This window comes from Epinephelus fuscoguttatus, linkage group LG18, assembly GCF_011397635.1.
Source record: "Epinephelus fuscoguttatus linkage group LG18, E.fuscoguttatus.final_Chr_v1".
Taxonomy (NCBI): Eukaryota; Metazoa; Chordata; class Actinopteri; order Perciformes; family Serranidae; genus Epinephelus; species Epinephelus fuscoguttatus.
In genome coordinates, this window is record NC_064769.1 from 13,038,265 (window position 1) to 13,060,680 (window position 22,416).

General features: G+C 41.4%; 1 protein-coding gene across 1 annotated transcript in view; it reads left to right on the plus strand.

The window, feature by feature from the left end:
• Positions 1-4,212: 4,212 nt before the first annotated feature.
• Positions 4,213-22,416, plus strand: part of LOC125905934 (lipoxygenase homology domain-containing protein 1-like) — a 36,289-nt gene continuing 18,085 nt past the window's right edge. Inside the window, exons 1-19 of the mRNA XM_049604262.1 lie at positions 4,213-4,945; positions 8,691-8,805; positions 11,362-11,442; positions 13,214-13,398; positions 14,232-14,330; positions 15,161-15,309; positions 15,401-15,524; positions 15,648-15,898; positions 15,976-16,111; positions 17,563-17,723; positions 17,823-17,909; positions 18,150-18,285; positions 18,392-18,546; positions 18,639-18,799; positions 20,409-20,485; positions 20,603-20,799; positions 20,904-21,096; positions 21,204-21,364; positions 21,453-21,786. Coding sequence (XP_049460219.1) covers positions 4,213-4,945; positions 8,691-8,805; positions 11,362-11,442; positions 13,214-13,398; positions 14,232-14,330; positions 15,161-15,309; positions 15,401-15,524; positions 15,648-15,898; positions 15,976-16,111; positions 17,563-17,723; positions 17,823-17,909; positions 18,150-18,285; positions 18,392-18,546; positions 18,639-18,799; positions 20,409-20,485; positions 20,603-20,799; positions 20,904-21,096; positions 21,204-21,364; positions 21,453-21,786 — 3,535 coding nt within the window. The remainder of the gene's footprint in view (positions 4,946-8,690; positions 8,806-11,361; positions 11,443-13,213; positions 13,399-14,231; positions 14,331-15,160; positions 15,310-15,400; positions 15,525-15,647; positions 15,899-15,975; positions 16,112-17,562; positions 17,724-17,822; positions 17,910-18,149; positions 18,286-18,391; positions 18,547-18,638; positions 18,800-20,408; positions 20,486-20,602; positions 20,800-20,903; positions 21,097-21,203; positions 21,365-21,452; positions 21,787-22,416) is intronic.

The window sequence follows — 22,416 nt, forward strand, 5'->3', positions numbered from 1 at the left end:
GTATCCAATCTTTTTTATTTAATAATAGATACTTTTGCCACATAACATGAGTCATTAATATGCTTCCCAATTTAGAAAGGGCCACAGAGCACACACAATGCTAATTTAACTGTCTCATTTCAGGCCAGTTAACCTCTGCTTTGTCTTCTCCAATTAGCTCTTCTGCAAAGCTACTGTCAACACCTCAATTATTAAGCAGTGGTGTCAGTGTCCTCTCACTGACTCACTCAGCAGAGGGTGGTGGGGAATATAGCAGATCATATCTGAGTTGTACTGTAGCTGTTGAGGTCTTCAATTTCTACCCTGTCGGCAAGCATAACAAGAGTGAATGAATCCCGTTAGAATTTAGACAGAAAGATAAAGATGCAGAAGTTAAGCAATTTAAGTTTTATAATGGCAGCTATAGCTTAATATTAAAGACAGTTATATTCAACTGAACTTCTGCACTTAGGGTATGGTGGAAGATGGTGGGCTTGCTCAATTAATTTGTAATTTTTCACTTTATTCCTCTCTCTTTCCCCTTCTGTGGCCATGTCCAATCTGTCTCTACACTGATATCTGCCCAAATCTTTTAAAAAAGTATATTTATGTATGTTCACACATTGACTCAGGAGGATATCAGAACCATATATCATACATGCTCTGATAGTCACTGGGCTTTGTTATGGTTGACCACATGGAGACCCTCAACACCTGACCACTCACCACTCAATCACAAGGTAATAATCACACTATGGAAATATGAAGTTTTATAGCAAGCCAGCAAAGAAGCTGAATCAGCTAAAAGTAACAAACATTTTTAATTTTATTTTATTTATAAAGTCCAATATCACAAATCACAATTTGCGTCAATTTATTTCTACTTGGCACCTTGACTTTGCAGTATGTGACATCCCTCTGTCCTTGGACCCTCACAGCAGATGAGTAAAAACCACTTAAATGGGGAAAAAAAGCTGATAGAAACCTCAGGAAGAGCAATTGAGGAGGGATCCCTCTTCCAGGATGGACAGATGTGCAATAGATGTCATACAGAACAGATCTACATAAATGTGTAGTGATCCATGTCACAAAATGATACATAAATGGAGACAGAGAAATTGAGACCAAGAGAGACCAAGAGAGACAGAGACAGAGACAAAGAGAGATGCAGGGCAGACAGTAATGACAATAGCTACAATAACATTGATTTTAGAAATAATATTGTAATAACTGTATCATCAAGCAGGCATCAGGCAGGACCATGGCAGCAGCACAACCACGACACATGATCCAGACATAGCTGCGATACAAGGTAACCTGCAGACAGTGGAGCACAAAGTTTCCGGAGAAGCCGAGTTAGTGATATGCTAAAGAAATACGGCGGGAATGTCAGCAAATGAAGAAGAACCAACATTTCAGAAACTGAGGAGAGGGAGAGAAGGAGAGAAGGAGAGAAGGGGCTCAGTGTATTACAGAAGGTCCCCCTTCAGACTAGGCCTATGTCAGCCTAACTAGGGGCTGGTCCAAAACAAGCCTGAGCCAGCCCTTACTATTGGCTTTGTCAATGATTGAAATAGTTAGCAAAGTTCAAAATATAACTAAATATGCATATATTTGACCAATTTAAAAGTTTTAGTGCATTTGTTCCTGAAATTCACCATGAACCCACCCTTCTGCTGGAATGAGAAAATCCCAGTTTTTTTGGATGAAAGATATCCCAGTCCTACTTGAAGGTTTTGAACAATACACACTGACGGTCAAAAATCTAATCCGATTTCAGAATCTTTTTTTTTTCCTTTGAACAACCCATTTGTGAGATTTGATCCAATCCAATATCTGAAATCTGATCAGATTATTTCTGAACACCTGAGTCCAGGAGTTAATGCTGGTCAAGTTTGCACATTCACATCATCAACACTTATAGCAGCAGAGTATTCCCATGCATAAAACAGACACAAAATGGCTACAAAGAGACACAAAACTATGAAAAAAGACACAAAAATGATCACAAAGACACACAAAACGTCTACAAAGAAGCACAAAATGACAAAAAAGGGCACAAAATTACCTAAAAAGCCCCACAAAACACAAAATGACTACAGAGAGAGAGACACAAAATTACCAAGAATGACAAAAATGATCACAAAGAGACAGACAACAGACACAAGATCATCCCAAAGAGAGATAAAACATCGACAGACACAAAAAGACCCAAAAAGACACAGACCAAAACAAACAAAAATATGCATGGAAAAGCTATGACTTGATTCTTGGAAAAACAATTTGCCACAAGCAAGTTCAGGTGAGTTTAGTTTCATGACATTACATGCAGTTCTACTTTATTTGAACACAAGGGGAAAGTAAGAAAAAAAGAACATGCTGGCCCAGGTTGCTGGTCTGCAGGACAATAAGAATGATACATTTTTATTACATGAATGTTAAAAATGTAATTATAAAGGAATTATGTAGCATTTGGTCCTTTGTATTACGGGGATGATTCTGCACTGAACTGGGTCAAATGAGGTTTGACTCTCTGCTGTCATCTGTGTGTTGGGTAATCTGATGTTGAAAGATCAATATGACCAAACTCTGCCCTTCACCTTGATGCCTACATTATCTGGTGTCAGGTGGCAGCAATAACGCTAATGGGATGATTTGGCTCCTGGGTGCAGATGTGTACGCCAGTGTGATGGAACTGCAACCAAAAATTGCATAGAGAAATGTGTGCTATTATACAAACAGTGTTGCTAAAGACTGAAGTCCTGCAAAACCTTTTCTGTGTTCTTCTTAGTTTTAAAGCTGATATACACTGGATTAGTTCATGTAATAGGTAGGCCTACAACTGTGCTGGGTAAACAACTCAACATTGTTTTTATGATTTTAGGTTTTACTAAATTAATTGATTGTCCATAATTTCAAAGCATTTTATCCCCCCTGAACAAATAATGGAAGGAAAATGTGATGCATATTTCTACTTGGCACCTTGACTAGTCTTACATTTAAGTTGTCTTGAAAATCCACAATGGGAATTAAATTTCCAAGATATTAAAGTTACTTCAATTAGCAGTTTACTGAACCATGATATAAGATTAACCTTGTCTCAGTAAATTTGGTTGAATCATATTTTCGGAGCCAAAATATTAAAGTGTCATTATGCAGATGAGGAAGGACAGTGCAGCTTCTATCTTACACTCGAGCTCTTACAGAAACAGATGCTAAATACTTAAATGTGTAGATTTTAATACAGTTACTTCTCCAGACAATATTACACTTTCATTATCATTTTAGGGGACATGTTGGGGTGCTGTGGAGCAAGCTATGGAGAAGGACGTGGAGCGTTCAGCTCTGCAATCAATGGGAGGTGTGATAATTGTAAGGACTAGTTGCATTGGTCAGAACCAGAGCTGTTTCCTCCTGTTTCCAGGTGTTTTGTTAAGCTAAGCTATAAACTAACCACTGGCTGGCTCGAGCTGCATGTTAAGTGTACATGTATGAGAGTAGTATCAATCTCCAACTCAAACTAAAAAGCATATTAACCATCCTTTAGCTGGACAGTGATATATGCTAAAAGCAGCCATGGCAAAAATAAATCATTGCTGCATGGATATTTACCCATCTGTGATAAATCTTAAGAGTCAATATATTGCAAGTCAGGTGCTTCTTTGTACTTCATGTGATTTGTACACATTGCTACACTTTGTTATGTCAGGATAAACAAAGAGGAGTAGTTGTAAGGGAGAGTTTGTGTGAGTGTGTGTGTGTGTGTGTGTGTGTGTGTGTGTGTGAGTGTGAGTGTGTGTGTGTGTCTGTCTATCTGTCTGTGTATGTGTGACTGCAGGTAAAAGCGAGACGCCCCCGGCCCGTAAAGCGATCCTAACACCATGAATAATGGAGAGTGCCGTGGCAGAGAGGATAAGTTCTCTGTGCAAGGCTCCTTTTTCACAGGGCTTTCTCCCATGGGTCACGTGAGTGTTGAGGTGACGGTAATTTTTCATGAGTAGTGTGTGTTAGTCATATGGCCATATACTGCAAAGGTAGGGGACGCCCATGCAGCCAATGCACCCTCTGCATGTCCTGAGTCTGTAGACCTGCAGCCACACACAGGCCCACGCTGCTGAGCCCCACGATCCCAGCACCTCTCTGCAGCCAAGGGTCAAATGAATTGTCTTTCACCATTAGAAACTCAAGGCAGCACTTACGAAACTAAAGGCCAGGGAAGTGGATGAATAAAAGATGCCGTCGAAACAGAAAAAATCCACAGCTTCAGAAGAAACCGAAGAGGTCGATGACGAAGTGGAGGAAAGTGAGCCAAATTTAAAGGAGAGGAGCAACTATGTGACCCGTGGGGACACCACAAAAAGGGAGACTAGTCAGAAGAAACACAAGAACGCCGAGACCTCTGAGAATCAGGAGGCCCCGGAGAAACAGAGGAAGAAAAAAGAAGGTGACAAAGTAAAAGAGAAAAAGAAGAAAAAGAAACCAGATGAGGATGCTGAAGCCGGTGCTGTGATTGAAAATGAAGCTGAGGAGGGAGAGCAGAACAATAATGACCCCACTACCAATTCCAAAAAGGAGAAATCAGAGAAGCTCAAAGAGGAAGTGACTGAGGGAGCCAAGGAGGAAAAGAAGAAAAAGAAGAAGAAATCCTCTGCAGAGAATCCAGAGGGAGAGGGAGAGATGGGATCCAAGGACAAGAAGTCAAAAGATGGAAAGAAGAAGAAGAAGTCTCACAATGATGATGATGAGGAGCCCTTGATCGAGGAGCAGGAAGAGGAGGAGGACTCAAAGAAAAAGAAAAAGAAGAAGGCAAAGAAGGGATCGGCTGACAGTGACGAAGACAAGAAGAAAAAGGGGAAAAAATCCAAAAATAAACAGGTGGACTATGGTGCGATGTACCAGAGCGAGCTGCTGAACTACCACACAGACTCATCCGATGGATACGAGGACGAGTACTATAAAAAGAAAGGTAAGGATCTGACATCATAGAGCAAGCAGAGAAGCCACACATGTATTTCAGGTAGGTCTCAGTCAGTTACAAGACATATATATTTACCTGTTGGATTGTCCCGACTGGTCAGATCTCTACGACAGGTTTCCTCCAGTTCCCTCAGCTCTGAGCAGGAGCACCCCGGGGACTCCCTCTGTGATTGTTCTTGGGTGAAAGCTCAGTTATGTTCCACATGAATGGAGCCAAACAGAAGCTCGGGAGCAGACAGGCGCTGGGTGCCGTCCCAGTCACCGGGGCTGGGAAAACCACTAGGGCTAGAGGCAGGGCCGGGAGCCAGGGGGAGCTTTCTTAAAGCACAGAGGTTCTCGAATGGGGGAACCAGATCCCCCAGAAGACTTCAAAATAGTATTTTGTTTGGTTAGTTGGGGGAAAAGTGGCGGCAGGGTGATTTATGGAATAGGTACAAACACAGATGTAGCTACTTAAGCGATGGAAATATTGACAGGAAATTTCTACGTGTCAATAGACTAAGACTAAATTTGCTTATACAATTTGATGCATTTGCACAGTATTATGTAGCGGATTCACTGAAACTTTACATTTCAACAATGCTGTGGTCTACGTGGGGTTTAGGCATGAAAATGGTTAGAAAAAGATCACATTTTGGCTTTGAGTACCCCATTTGGAGCACACAATCCAGGCAGGAAAAGCAGCAAGGGCATTCTTGGTAAAAAAAACAACAACAAAAAAACAGGTACACCACAATCGTAGTATTGCGTCCACTGACACCCACGACTGGGCCGAAGAAGCCGATAGCAACACAGCAATGACTCACTAAATCACAACACACCATCCCTTCTACTGCTCATGACAAAGTTAGCTCATATATTATGTCACGTCATGTCATAAACAATATGATACGTATGAAACAAATTCAATATATTCATACTTTTCAGAAACCTATAATGCCAACAAGGGAAGCTTCACAGCAAGAGGGTTCCTGGCTCAATCCCAGGAAGGAGCCATGTTCTCCCCGTGCCAGCATGGGTTTTCTCTAGGTACTCCGGCTTCCTCCCACAGTCCAAAGACATGCAGGTTAACTGGTGACTCTAAATTGTCTGTAGGTGTGAATGTGAGCGTGAATGGTTGTCTGTCTCTATGTTTCAGCCATGTGATAGTCTGGTGACCTGTCCAGGGTGTACCCTGCCTGTCGCCCAATGTCAGCTGGGATAGGCTCCAGCCCCCCACGACCCTCAAGAGGATAAGTGGTTATGAAAGGATGGCTTGGATGGCCGGATGATGCCAACGTTTTCTGTTGGCCACCAGGCTGCCAATCTTGCACATAAACAACCCTCTGTCTCCAAGAATTTTTTTGTTATGAATTTATATTACTAATTTACAACTGCAAATGCTTATTTAGAGAAATGTAACTCCACCCAGATTTCATTTTTCCATCAGTATTATGATGAAACGTTTTTAATAAATGTATCTGCAAAGTCACCAAATGTTAATACTCAAAGTATCTGAAAAGTGTTCCCTGTAAACTTACTGTATTCGTTTGTCTGACAATACCTGCTGTTACAATACAGTATCCACCCATAACAAAGGATGATATTGACTAAACCATTCTAGTTACTGTCAGCAAAAGATTGTGGTTTAATATTGAAGGAGTCAACAGTGAGTTGAAAATACAAGAAAGGAAGTGTTTTCTGTCACACAATTGAGTTGGGATGCAAACCCTGGTCTAAGGCAGCATTTTTTTTACTGGCAAAACAAATTAGTTGTATAGAAATGCAACATTTAGGAGACAGGATTGCCTTAAAGGAACGTTTGGAAAGTGAGGCACTCAGCTGTATTGAAAGCTGTTTTGAATGAGGAAATTGCACATAAATGCATCTGAGCTTAAAAGCTTTCCATATCTTTTCCCCCATCATGTTGACTCTGAGTGCTGAAACTGTGACATGTCTGTGATTTTTTTTTTTAGCATTTTCACACCCATGTAATTGCTAACACAAGTAGCTGCTTGGAATGTGCCTGTAGCTCCTGATCTGTGTGCAGATTATGAAAGGAGCAGCAGGTATCATTATTTAGTAGTGATACATGCTTGTGTACATGTCTTTCTTACCTCACTGGCTCACTCAGGCCTCTGACACTCCGAGGAGTTTATCAGGGCTCAGTTTTACCAGTCCACTGTCTATCTGATTTTATCAGGTGTCTCTCTTTCTCTTTAATCTGACTTTAATAGCTCTGCTCACTGTTAATTAGATATCCATGTCCCTATCGGACTTTGGTCAAATTGCTCTTTATCAAGTCTCCTCTCCTTTCCTCCTCTCCTAGATGTTTGTTGGTAATCTGTCTGTGTCTCCTACCAAAGCTTCTTCTGCGTGTCTCCCTTTGACAATTGATCCTTTTCTTCTAGCTGCTTAATGCATTCTTTGATGGGTGTTTTTAATGCATCTTAAATACTTTCAACATATTTACTCCCAGAGTCCTCTCAATTTTTTAACGTGTACCCAGGATACCTGACAGAGAGCCAAGTCCACCAGCCCTTAAAAGCACACTCTACCTCTGTTCAGACCGGGCACTTTATCCTCTGTTGTTTCTCTCTAATTCAATTGGACCCAATGTCCCAGACAGTGTCCCATACCTTCCAATCTCTCTTACATAACCACAGGAGTTTACGTTTACGTTCAGTAATACAGCAGGACTATAGAATTACCTCCTGTATAGGCCCAGCTATTGAGTCACAGGCAACAGCCAATCACAGACTAAGCTCCTACTGAAGAGTTAATGTTGTTCCCGTAACCCTAACACAGGCGGCTTTACAGGTGTGACTTTTAAAATCCTCTCCAAAAAATACACTCTTTGAGTGTGTGTTGACCATTACAAGTACTTTGATGAGTCATTATCATCTCATTGGATTCACGGTGACAAAAGCTGAGTGAAAAGTGACTCACACAAAATAAGTAGAGTGATTATGTAGACCATGATGCATGTTTGTAGGTAAACAATAGACACAAGCATGAGCTACATCATCTTACAAGACGAACAATCTACAGCCATGCTAGCAGCTCCGAGGGTGTACAAAGGTACAGTGGTGCTTTTAGCCTAATGCTAACTTAGGAATGCTAACATGCCAGATGCAGATATAAATTTTGGATATCATTAAAGTGATTACAGTTCATTTAGAGAGGCACATGAAAGTCTGTGCCAAAGACATTTCAGTCTGGATCAAAGTGGTTGACCATCAGACCACCTTTGCCATCCAAAAATGTAAACACATAGTGACTTCAGATGTGTGTGCCCTCTCCTCTCTCCCCCTCCTCCATACAACATCCTTAAATGACACACACTGAAGCAGATTCTACAGACTGCTGAGTTTTCATCCTGTTTACCTCTCCATCAACTCAGTGGCTTGGTCAGACAAAGAGACACATTTGTGAAATGTGAGAGAGGCTTGGCTGGCGTATCACACCAGACATGGATTCGCTGCAGATTCGCCGCATTGAATTCCCTGGCAACCGTGCATGGAAGGAAACTTAATGCTCCCTAATGTTTATAGATTATTGGACACTGTCTGAGGATGTGACTTTTTGTTTGTCCTTTTATTCAACCTTTTACTTTTTGAATTATTAAGTCTTTGTCAGACCTAAGTATTCCGTACACGTGCTGTCATTATTTCAGAATCATAATCCAATGCGACATAAACAACAGAGTCGACATTTTCTTCTCTGTCTAATCTCCACTCTCCTCTCTCTTTCAGTGTATGAGGTGGTCACTATCACTGGTGATGTAAAGGGAGCCGGGACAGATGCTAATGTGTTTGTCACCCTTTTTGGAGAGTTTGGAGTCACGCCCAAAGTCCACCTGGCAAGCAAGTGAGTTTTAAAAAGTTTATGCTGATGTCATTGAATTATAGTACACTTTGGTTATTATATTGCCTTTACAACTCTAAATCAGGTTTCAATGACTCACTTGGCTCTGATTTGTTTGCACTTACTATATCAGGTTTTATGTACAGTGGCGCCCCCAGAAAGTTTTCATAGGGGTGACCAGATGGGGCCACTGAAAATCTTGGGTTGCACAACAAAACCAACAACCATGAATGAATTTTAGGATTTCTATCATGCTGTTGAAATATATATACGCTCACTGAAAAATTATAATATGAAAAGTTAAGGAATCACATACTGATATACTTGGTTTCTTATTTCACACAATATTACTAATTACCTGATGTACACACACTAATACAGGTACAGTTAACATTTTGAGTTCCACACCAATCCTGTTTCAATGTGTTATCAGTAATATAACATGTTAGGCTATTGATAGCTCTTCAAAAAACAAGTATACAACTTTGGTTTGAAGCGATACATTGATTAGGAGGACCACAATATTTACCAGGAACAAGACTACTCAGGTTTAGGTGCAACTTGAGTGTACTCAACGGACCCATTTTCATTAAGATATCTTGAAGTGACAGTTCAGTGGACCCCTTTGAAAATGGCCATGCCAGCTGTTCCCTTGCCAAAATTTAGCATAATGTTTGAGCGTTATTTTGGCCCCCCTCCCAACAAGGTATGCCAACATGGTTGGTGCCAGACAAGGTTGGAAAAAAAAACAAAAACAAAAAAAAGTACGCCACAATCTCTTAAAAACAGTAATGTCGACCTCCAATTCTTTTCGCTGGGTGGGGGGCCAACAAATGTATCAGAGAGGCCATGGCCCTCCTGTGCCCTCCCTTGGGGACGCCACTGTTTACGTGTTGCTTCGAGTCAATTTGGTTTCAGTTTATATAATGAGTAAGCTTAGCTACTTCAATACCAGCTGCTAACTTCTAACCTTGTCTATTCTTCTTTGATCCTTCAGCACAGAAAAGAGGTATTTTCTAATCAGTCTGCTAAAGGATGGTTATGATTCTGTCCTTGTGTTGAGTTATATTGTGCATAACACTGTATGGAGGAGCATTCCTGCTCAACATTTACCTGGTACCTGTGGAGCCCATGAATAAAGACAAGATCTATTTGCAATCTGAGCATCTCTTTAACCTATTTGTTAAAACCTGAAACTTGAAAAGTCATTTGATGTCAAAGAAGCAGCGCAAGTTCAAAAAGGTTTGGCTGTGGCGCAGGAATCTCTCCTCTATACAGTGGTTTATAATGTCGGACACAGAATATCTGGAGTAAGGAGGAACTATGTGACATGGCCGGTCTTCTTTTCATTCAGAGGCAAATGAAAGAAGACCACGATGTCATTTCTGTGGATGATCAAATGACTCTCAGGGGATCTTATCAGCAGCAGGCTCCCTTTATCTCTGCACACATTGATTGACAGATAGGGTTACCTGTGCAGCGTATAGGATATACCAACGTATTGTAAGCCACACTGAAACATGTCACCCACACCTTGTGGTGGTCCCATTCATCCACCTCGGACAGCATCAACATGCTATGTATTCAGTATCTCCATGCTGTGTGGCTGTACTGCTGCTCAGCTGATGAAATACCATACATGGACGTTGATGAGTCACTTTTGTCATATAATGAACATACAGCATAGTAAGGAGTTTCACCTTACTCCGATATATATTAGGTCCTGCCTGTATTGTGTAATGACAAATTCAAACTTTATAACATAATACAGGTAAGGGAGGGTTGCTATGTCTCCAAGCATATTTGCCCGATTGAACAATCGAGGCAGATTAAGAAATGCAACTCTTTGGAAATTCATTGTGATTATAACAATTTCAAATTGCATGAATGCCAAAGTTTGCATTGCGTTTGCTTTTTCACATCAGTCAATGTCTCCCCATCATTGTCTTACAGGTGATTTATGCGGAAACGCAGAACGAGGGCATGTATTCATGTGTGCTGGACAGTATTTCACTCTTGGCAGTTTTGTTTTTACAGCACATGACACCATGCACTTTAATTATGCCAGCCTTGGCTCTGTTTTTGAGTTGAATATTGCAGAGAGATGAGAACAGATGGAAATGTGGGTCAGAGACAAAAGCATGTGTTCTCTGTTAATGGAAAAGAGGGTGTCTGATTCGCTGTGGTTGGCAAGGGGGGTCCTCTGTGCACGCAGGCTCGGCTCATCTCTGTGAGGGGTAAGAGTACGTGAGGAGGAGGAGGCGGGAGCCTCAGGAGGTTTCAGATTATACAACTGCCATGAGACCACCAGGGTACCCTAAGCCGGATCAGTCAGGAGATGTAATTTACTGTTCCAGAGTTCACTTCAGTTGTCTGTCTGGACTGTGTTTCTTCAACTCATGTAATCTCTTTTGATCAAATAGAGCATCACTCTCTGTCTCTCTCTCACATACACACACACACACACACACACACACACACACACACACACACACACACACACACACAACTTATCTGTCTCCCAAATTCTGACATTTTCTGTGTGTCTCCAATTCACAGAAGCCGAACTGCATTTGAGAAGAATAAGACTGATGTTTTCCGTATTAAAACACACAACGTGGGGCCTGTGAAGAAGCTGAGGTACTTTACAACAAAGTTCATGTGACAGAAAACCACACTGTGCTGCTGACTGTGATTTCTGCTAACTTATGAATAATATATACTTTAATACTTATTTTGCTTTTTGCATGGCTGCAAAATGCAGCTACAGGTCACTGACAACATCACAGTTCACATTTACCTCACACTGGGTAAGAGCGGCTTACAGAGCGGATCACACAGACACATTTCTCACTTATTTTCCAGCTGTGTTGCTGGCCATCAAAGGATCCCGTCCAGTGACAGAAGGTTAAGCTCCATCTGTTGTTGGGAGTTAGGGTCTTACTCCAGAGGAGGCTGGGTTACATCATAGCCGCCGCACATGAGCAGTGAAACGAGGCAGCAGGAAACATGAGTCAGATTACAGAAAGAAAATTAAGAACTATGAAAGTGTTGATTTCCCTCAGCATGTTCGACAGTTTCTTGACAAAACAGTCCCAACACAATGTCCACGGAAATGCAATTTTATCCCTGATGTATGTGTGTGTTTGCATATGTGGGTGTGTGTAATTGTCTGTTTGCAGCTGTGTACACATGTACGACCTGATCCATGCTCAAGAACCTCTCATGGTTGTGATGATTCACAATTGACTGTTTGTACTGTAGTAGACTGCTCCTCACTCCTCTTAACTGGCTGACAGGAGCCATGAGTCATCAACACAATCATGTAGCAAAAAACTGAAAACTACAAAAACTGACATTCATCAAACCGTTTGAACCGGAGCATTTGCAGATTAACTCCATACCTGATATGTTATGATCTTATCAATGAAGGCACCATACGGGATTAAAATAATTACCTATTTTTGTTATCTCACATGTTGAATCCATCCGAATAATAACTGAGCAAACTCCATCCATTGATAACATTTGTGTGATATGTTTGAGAGCTCTTTAAAGGACTGGTAGGAGGACCTTCAGTTGCAATTGTATTGTCAAACTACTACTTCAAAGATTAGGAATGCTTCTACAATGTTGCTGTCGACATTGGCAAAGGAGAGCAAATCCATCCATTCACTCAAATTCTATTCAGGACTGTAGTAATAGCACATGAAAATAGACAGGGATACCAAAGTGTTTTAGACCACTAACCTAGAAACTGACAGCTTTTAACGCTGGAGAATTTTCAACTCATTTTCCGATGCAGTAACCTTGAAACAAAATTAGCCATAGGTCTTGAGTTGTATTATTATACTATACACTCATCTGTTGACATTTGGAGCAGCTACCCGAGAAATGAGTGCAATATTACATGTCCAAGCTTTTGAGAGAGCTGGCATTGCTTTTGTTCTCCTGTTTGTTTGTTTTTTGTCTTTATTGTGTGAGCGCTGGCAGAAGATGATTACTGGCATCAAACTACTCCCGAATGATTGGTACAACAAAAATCTAATGAATATGAAAGCAGGTTTGAATACAGCTCAGGAACCTTTGTGTGCAAGTCCTCATGTTTCTCCCTACTGTCTGTGGTGAACTCTGTTCACACATGCGATTCTTGTGCTTTAAAGGTTATTTAATTCATCTATTATGGCAAAACAATGTGCCTGGATCTTGCTTGCTGATATATTTCATTGTGTTATTCTACCCCATCTCATTCACTCCTCAAACAATCCATTATCTCTATTGTGTGGTATTTACCAGAAATTCAAGCAAACTGAAAAACAGAACAAAGGCATCGGTGCATTTGATGTGGAAAACTCATTTGTGATTACCTACAGGGTGAATTCATGTCACACTATGATGGTTGACTCCCCAGGATCGAGCACGACAACACAGGGATGAACGCCAGCTGGTTCTTGGACAGAGTGGTGGTGACCGACATGAACCGGCCCCATCTGCGCTTCTATTTCGCCTGCAACAACTGGCTAAGTCGGGAGGAGGGAGACAACCTGTTTGTTAGGGACCTGCTGGGCAGCCTGAACCCCATGGACGTCCCGAAATGTAGGTCACTCTGGGACAAACGCATAACACAAAGCAGACACAAAGGTTCTCAAAGGTTTAAAGGGATAACATTTGATTAAAATTCCAAATACCTCCAACACATTGCAGAGAAACCAATGAGTTTGAAAATTTCACCAGAAAGACCAGTTTTAAGATAAAATAAAATAAGCCTTGTCAGCTGACAACTAATGAGACAGTCCAAGAGCTCTAATACTTATGTTAATGACACTATCTCCTCAGAATAAATTTGACACTAATGTCAGACGGGTTGTATTTTTTGCAATAAGAAATGTATAACCATGTGTCTGGCCAGAGGGACACAAAGGCGCCTGATAGCCAACAGATCTTCCTACTGTTTCATTTTGTAATTGAATTCCATCAGAGTATAATCCTCAGGTAAACCAGCCCATGTGTCCTCTGCTGCAATGTGATCTAACATCTCAGTACCTGCAGTCAGTCAAGCAGAGCGTTGTGAAGCCGAGGCTCAGATAAAGACGTGAGGGCACAGTGCTGCGAGGGAGTGGTCAGAGCAATATGGCTGTTACTCACACACACACACACACACACACACACACACACACACACACACATACAGAGACACACACACGCACGGTGTTATGAATATTTAACCTGGAAACCATCCGAGGGTGGATTAACAAGGCACCTGCCAATGACAACAGAAAAGTCCATTTAATTATGATTAAATTGTGCTACTTGGCAGGAAATTGATCCTGGATGATACTGATAATCAACATTTACTGCACTGTTTGCCTCTCTGATGCATTGTTTATATAAATCACGGTATTTCCTGTTTTGTATTTCATGTTTTTCAGTAAATAAATACATAGTGAGTGTGTTCACTGCTGACATGAAGGGAAGTGGAACTGATGCTGATGTCTTCCTAAACATCTTTGGAGAGAATGGTGACACAGGTGGGACTGCAACTAATGATAATTGTTCATTATTGAGTGTTCTGTTGATCATTTTTTTAGTAACTGATTAACCACATTTTGAACAATATCCCCAAACTTAATAAGACATCTTCAATTGGCATATTTTTCTGATTTTCAGACCAAAAAAGATATTACTTTTACAATGATCTAGGCAGGGAACTGGTAAACCCTCACATTTTGGCATAGTATAATTTCTTACTTCATAAGTGACATAAAGGAGCTGTATGTGACATTCAACATGGAGGTGGCTGAGCTGGCAGCTAGCAGCTAACAGTGCTAACTCAATAAACAGCACTAACAACAGCAAAAGTGCTGCAAGACCTAACATTGTTACTTGGGGGGATACAGGAGGGTGGGCGCTGCTGCAACTTCAGCAATGACACAGTCATGATAACAGCACATAACAGCCATATTAGCCCAGTACAGAGCAGAAGCAATGAGCTAGCTAATGGGATACACACACAGAGACTCAGCCAGACTGTCTACCACAGCAAAAAACAGAAAAGCTCAGATTACAACACACACAGAGGGAGTGTGACTTTATTCTCAGGATGCCATTACTCCAAGTTATCTTTACTTAACAAGAAGTGGTTTACTGCCATACCGCTCTGAATGTTGCATACAGCTCATTTAAACAATCACTTGAGCATCAAAATAGTAGGGGAATCAGTTCCTATTGGTCAAGTAATCTATCAATTAGCTAATCATTTCAAGGCTGGGCGCAGGTGATTCTTATTTAACATCACCAATAGCTATGACAAAGATTTCAGTGTGACTCCTGTTTCAAAATGCTTTGTCTATTATGAAAGGAGAGAGACGACTGGACAGTGACAAAGACAACTTTGAACGCGGGTCAGAGGACAAGTTTACGATAGAGGCGCCAAACCTGGGTCGGCTAAGGAAAATCACCATCGGCCACAACAACAAAGGTTCATCAGCTGGATGGTTTCTAGATAAGGTATGTTCAGTCTACATGTGCACAGATTGTCTTTACTGACATGTACACATGCATAAAAACACTCATGATGGTGCGTAATGTGTCTCTCCAGGTAGTGATTGATGACATGGGGAATAAAGAAGTGTATGAGTTTCCAGTTAATCGCTGGTTTGCCATGGATGAATGTGATGGCAAAATACAGAGAGATGTGTTGGTTGGATCCGTGCAGCCAATGGGTGAGAGCAACACAAGCCACTGATCAGCTTTATATAAGGTCTGACACTATTATTACATCTCATTCCATCAGAGTTCATTCATAAAATTGCTTTTTTTGTGTGTATATTCCTGCATCTACTTAGGAATCGTATACAATGTGCAGGTGATGACTGGAGATGTGAGGGGTGCAGGCACCAACTCTAAGATCCACATGGTCATGCACGGCTCCAAGGGTTTAAAGAACAGCGGCAAAGTATTCCTGGAGGGTGGCGCTTTCGAGCGTGGTCTTATTGACATTTTCAACGTGGAGATTTGTGAACTCATCAGCCCGCTCAGCAGAGTCACCATCGGGCATGACAACGGGGCTGTTGGTGCTGGATGGTACTGTGAAAAGGTACTACACCTCTGCTTTTGATAACAGAGTGATTCTCAAAGTGTCATTCACCCACCAAGCTCCCATTTCCCCTCCAGGTGGTAATATACTGTCCATTTACGGGCATCGAGCAGACATTTCCTTGCGGGAAGTGGCTGGACGAGGACGAGGCGGATGGACTGATTGAGAGGGAGCTGTATGAGATGGTCTCTCTAAGGCAGAAAAAACAGAAGAGTAGGTGTCTTTAGTCAACTCACAGATCTCTAATCACTGAAAGAAAAACATAGTAGTAGTAGTATTTTATTGAATTAAATCTGATTTGAAAACACGTTGGCTTCTGATTTTTATGGGGTCAGATCAGTCTCATAATGAATGAACTCACGCAGGGTTTCTCACGAATACACATGCTCTGGTTCACAGTTGTATTTCGGACTCACTAATGCACACGATCTGTTTCGCAAATGCACACGCTCTGCTTCACAAATATAATGTTTATGCAAACTTGTAATATAAATTCGGAAATGCACACGCTCTGCTTCACAAATATTATTTTGAGGCACACTTGAAATATCAATTCACAGATCATGTGAATCGCTGAATGTGCATTTACAAACTGCTTCTCATTTGTGAACCTCTCTACATTTGTGAGAGAAATCTGTGTGGTGAATTTTGAGACTCCCCTGACGTCACAGGTCAACGAACGTCACCATTGGCTGATAAATCTGTCAATCAAATGTATGATTCTGATTGACAGATTCATCAGTTAATCAGGTGTGTTCACTTTCAGCCAATTCTATGGCTCCTTACATAGGGTGTATTCATAGTTTATGTTCATTCAAACATGTTACTTGACTAAGCAGAACGCTTCAACTCATTATAATTCAATAACATTGCATGATTTACAATGAGGGGATAATAAGATAAATGTGTTACTTACAGGTTGAGATTGATCCATGTCTCTTCCACCGTTTCAGTCTAGCGCCTCTTGTTTGAACACTGCAAACAGTAGCTCAGTAGCTCTGCGACTGGTTTAAAAGTGTGCAACGTCAGGGGAGTCTCAAAATTCATCACACAGATTTCTCTCACAAATGTAGAGAGGTTCACAAATGAGAAGCAGTTTGTAAATGCACATTCAGCGATTCGCATGATCTGTGAATTTATATTCCAAGTGTGCCTCAAAATAATATTTGTGAAGCAGAGCGTGTGCATTTCCGAATTTATATTACAAGTTTGCATAAACATTATATTTGTGAACCAGAGCGTGTGCATTTGCGACAGATCGTGTGACTTACCTTAGAAAGAGCAGTTTATATCTACAAAGGGAGTGGGTTCTTGTTTCTGGAGATTGCCATGTTCACTACCATGTTTCTGCAGTGGCCCAGGATGGAAAAACCAAACACTATTTGCGTTTTCACGTCTGCTTTATTTGGTGTTTTTACTGGTTTTAATCACCTGGTCTGCTGGTTTTTACACCTCTGTGGATGATTCGGTTTACAATAAAAAACCTCCTGAACAATGAACATTGACCAAATTCTAACTGGGAGAAGTTTCAGCTGGTTGCAATCTGCAATCCTTACCACTAGATGCCACTAAATCGCCCTAAATCTTACACACTGAACCTTTAAGAGCATTTTTAATTTGTAACAGACTAGCCAACTGTCAGATCTACTCTTCTTCTACTCCAGAGTACCCATGGTCCCTGTGGATTTTGACATCAGATGTGAAGGGGGCAGGGACAGATGCCCAGGTGTTTCTGCAGATCTATGGAGAGAGGGGCAAGTCTGATGAGATCAAACTGGAAAACAACTCGGACAGTTTTGAACAGGCCCAGCTTGATAAATTCATGGTAGGCCTTGGATCATCTGTTAAACTGAGGGCATCACATTGTCTTCCACTGTTAAGTTCTTACACTGGTCTACACTCCTAAGATTTTTGATCACTGTAGGTTGAAATGCCAGACATTGGAAGACTGCTGAAACTGCGCATCTGGCATGAGAAGAGACATCCATTCGCTGGCTGGCATTTAGCGAAGGTGAGGCCGTCTGTCTGACCTGTCAGTGTAAGCTATTAAGTCTGTTGTATCGCGTCCCTTCTTAGCACATAATTCTACACTGAATTAGAGTTTAATCTTGCACTTGATCTCAGAAATGTATTAATTGTTTGGAAAATGCATGTTAATGTCACTGCTTCAGTCTGTATTTGTCTGAGGGTCAGGTCATGAACCAGAGATGAAGACGTGTATGACGACACATGAGGCTGTGACTTTCTGCAGGTCACTTTGCTCAAGACCCTGACGATGGAGGAATATTCTTTTGAATGTGGCCGTTGGTTGGATATCAATGAAGACGACAATGAGATTGTCAGAGAGCTTCCAGCTACCGGAGCGCTCATCGATGAGCCACTGCCCTGTAAGAAACACACAGAGGACAGGACATACAGATATTCAAACTCTGTGTGAATGCAGGTGTTTTATGTAACATAATATGAGTGTCCTTGTCCCTTTGTTTTATTCAGTGATAAAGTATCGTGTCACCATCTGCACCGGTAACGTCAGTGGCAGTGGCACTGACGCCAGCGTCTTCCTCAACATTATCGGTGACCTTGGTGACACAGGGGAGAGACTTATGTTTATGAGCAAAAACAATGTCAACAAATTTGAAAAGGGCAACGTGAGTGCAACATTAATACACACAGCAGAAAGCGACAGTCTGGAAAAGACTGCAAACATCTTTAACCCATTTTCTCTCTGTCTTTCCTTCAGCACGATGAGTTTCTCATTGAGGCGGTGTCCTTGGGCCAGGTGCGCAGAGTGCGTGTGGGTCACGATGGCCGTGGTGGAGGCTGTGGTTGGTACCTTGATAAGGTGATGGTCAGGGAGGAGGGCCAGCCGGAGAGTATGGCCATTGAGTTCCCCTGTTTCAGGCAAGACAGTAATACTTTCCACATGACTTAAAGGAAGGACTTAAAGGACTCAAAGGAATAGATTGGTATTTTGGGGAAAACAGTTATACGCTGTCTGCAGCGAGCTGTGTTACAAAATCAATACTGCTCCTATCTGAGATTGGTATTGATCTTCTCATTTAACTCTTGGCAAGAAAGCAAATAAGTGTATGTTAAATTTTCTTATTAATTATTTAACCTGTAACCCACTAAAACATCAAACAGCTGAACAAAATCATCCAAACAGCCCTAAAAACCTCATAAATCGGCCATGCTTACCTTTACTAGTACTCCCATGACGTGTGTTTAAGTAGTTAGGCAGCTGATGGATGAGTTTGCCACTACAAATAGGTACTAAATGCACATTGGTCAGCCAACTCTCTTCTTCTGTAACTGGAGCCAAACCGCAAGGCTAAGGTGCAGTGTTGCATCTTGAAAGAGGCTTTTCCTGTCTGTCCGTCTGTTTGTACTGTTGTTAAAAGGGAGAGGTGTGGTAGCTTCCCATGCAAAACAAAGTGGAACAGTTGTTTGAGTGTTTTGTGTTGCTTGTACTGTTATGTGATTATTTTCAAATGAATCACATTATTTTTAGGAGATTTAAATTCCTCATGATAATCAATAATCATAGGCCAGAGTCCTGTATCAGTTCCAGGTACCTGTCACAAAAAAATCTGCTGGTGGTATTTTGTCTTAATTTTATTTCAGTTCTGGGTTAAACAAAAAACATGCAGGTCAATTGTCACTGTTAAATAATACTATAAATGATAGTAAAGTGAAAATAATAACAATTTAATACAACATTTTAACTTTTTTTTATCTTCTGGCTGTTGACGTTATGTGTCGGTCCTGTCTTCTGCGCCAGCTGGAATATGAGATTCAGTCACTTCAGTTCAATTCAGTTTCGTTTATAAAGCCCAATATCACAAATCATAATTTGCCTCAGAAGACTTTACAGCATATGACATTCCTCTGTCCTTTGACCCTCACAGCGGATAAGGAAAAACCTCCCCTCCAAAAATCCCCTTCAGGTGTGGAACAGGCATGCTAATTCTGATTCTTATGAGAACAGGCAAAAAATGTTTATTTGAATTATATATCATGAATAACCTTTGTTTATGTAAAAATATTTTTTTTGCTTAACATGTATGAAATGTCCCAAAATGATCACTTTAAACGGCTATTACAGGATTTGTGGTTTCGGATCGGGCCGCGAATCTTATGTCCTCGGGTCAGGTTGCGGAACTAATTGGTCTTACTTGTGGCTGGTGGGGCCGTTGCGGTATTGTGTGTCGTGGTGCTGGTCTGAAAATCAGACCCATGCAGGACTCTGTCTTAGGCTACTTAAAATGTATAGATTTTAAATGGAAGGTCGTGCATTATGTAAAAACTTAGACTTGGCAAATATAATTGTTATAATGTGTAGCTCCAACCAGTGTATTTGAACATCTGGGTCTTACCCTTTCTACCCTATTCATTGTTTAAAATGAATATGTTTCCATATCTATAGATGAAAAGTTTTAAATTAATAAATAACATGGTGTGAGGTCTGCTGCCGGATAGAGTTTGTTCCTGTCTGTGTGTTTTTCTTTAGGTGGTTGGATCGTAATGAAGATGATGGACAGATTGTCCGGGAGTTAGTCCCAGCTGGAGAAGGCCTGCGTCTCTTCAGTGAGTGCATTAATAACATTTTCAATCAAGGATAGGTTCAGCAAATTGAAAGAGGACAACATATATTTTCAATGTTTATATAAATGACATTAATTTCCATCCATCTGTCCTCCCAAGATGTCAGCTACCACATAGCAATCAAGACGGGCAGTGTGAATGGGGCCAGCTCGGACTCCAGGGTGTTTGTCAAGCTGTACGGGGAGAAGGGTGATACCAGCAAGATGATACTGGCAGTTTCTGACAACGACCTTAGGAACTACTTTGAGACGGGACAAACTGACATCTTTACTATTGACACTTTTGATATCGGAAAGGCAAGTTCTTAAGCCATGAATACATGTCACAGAGAGTTTACAGTTCGAACTATATCCGTGTTTCCTGATTCTGTTTCTTCCTATCTTGTCCTCTCTGCTTACAGATCAACCGTCTCCTGATTGGTCACACTAATGAGGGTTTGCGGGCTGGGTGGTTTCTGGACAGTGTACAGATCTCTGTACCAGTTCATGGGCTGGAGTACATGTTCCCGAGCCACCGCTGGCTCTGTAAAGACGAGGCTGATGGGAAAGTGGAAGTTGAGATCTATCCCAGTGAGGTCTTGGAAATTGAGCAATGTAAATAACAACAATATTAAAAGTACTGTACAGTCAGAATTAAATCAGTGGTTATGAGTTGAAACATACTGCTCTGCTCTACATAATCTTTCCTTCTGTCATAACAGTGATCAACTATGAAGTAACAGTGGTCACAGGGGATGTGCGTGCAGGTGGCACCAATGCCAATGTCTTCTGTCAGATCTACGGAGATGAAGGAAAAACCGAAGTCATCGCTCTCAAAAGCCGCTCCAACAATTTTGAGCGTGGCACCACGGAGATCTTCAAGGTCTATTTAAAGCCTGTGTCATGTTATGTCAATGTATACAGAAGATTTAAGTCCTTGGTTTGACCACTGTTTCAAACACACAACCTAGATTGAGGCTCTGGATGTCGGTAAGATCTACAAGATGCGTATCTACCATGATGGGAAGGGTATCGGAGACGGCTGGTTCCTGGAGACAGTGGACGTCAAGAGGCTGACGATGGCTATGGTACAGGTTGAGGTGAAGAAAGAGGAGACCAAGAAAGACAAGAAGAAGGATAAGAAAAAGAAGAAGAAAGAAGAGGAGGAGGAGGTGGAGATTGTTGAGGAGCTGCAGGAAGTGGTGGAGGCATTTACATTCTCGTGTAACCGCTGGCTGGCCAGGGATGAGGAGGATGGGGAGACTGTGGTTGAGCTGCTGACTGACGACAATGAAGACCTGGAGGGTAATCAGAGTGTGAATGTAATGTGTTGATCCACTGGTATTTGCTTCCAAATGCTAGATAGATAGTTTCAGGCCTTGTCCACACGAGTTTTTTGAAAACTTTTATGCGTTTTGGCCTTTTGTCCACACACAAAATGCGTTATAGATCACAAAAGTGGCAATTAGTGTAATGGCAGATGTAGTTCTCACCTTGCTTACAGGACTTTTTACATGTTTTCACATAAATGTACAGTTACGCCTCTGCAATACTGAGCAACAGAGGCCATATTATTCTTCTCCTTTTGCATGGCTTTAGGGTTAGAGTTATTTCGTTGGTTGTTGGTTTGACACGCTGTATACAGCTCTTCACTTGTGTTTTTGCGCTTATTATTTGGACAGAGATTTTTTTTAACCTCCTGAGACCCTGTGTCCTCATATAAGGACATTACATTTTGAGTTTACTTGACCTTATACTTCCTCCTACTTAAAGCTATAGTTGGTAATGTTGGAGAGCTAGCAAGATTTGAAAACGGCACCTCCTCTAAGCTCCACCCCCTGCTCCCCCTCCCGTCAGTGCTCCGTCCAAAGCCACGAGCCCAGACATGCCTGAACGCGCAGCCTGCAGTGAGCAGAGCAGAGGAGAGCCGAGTAA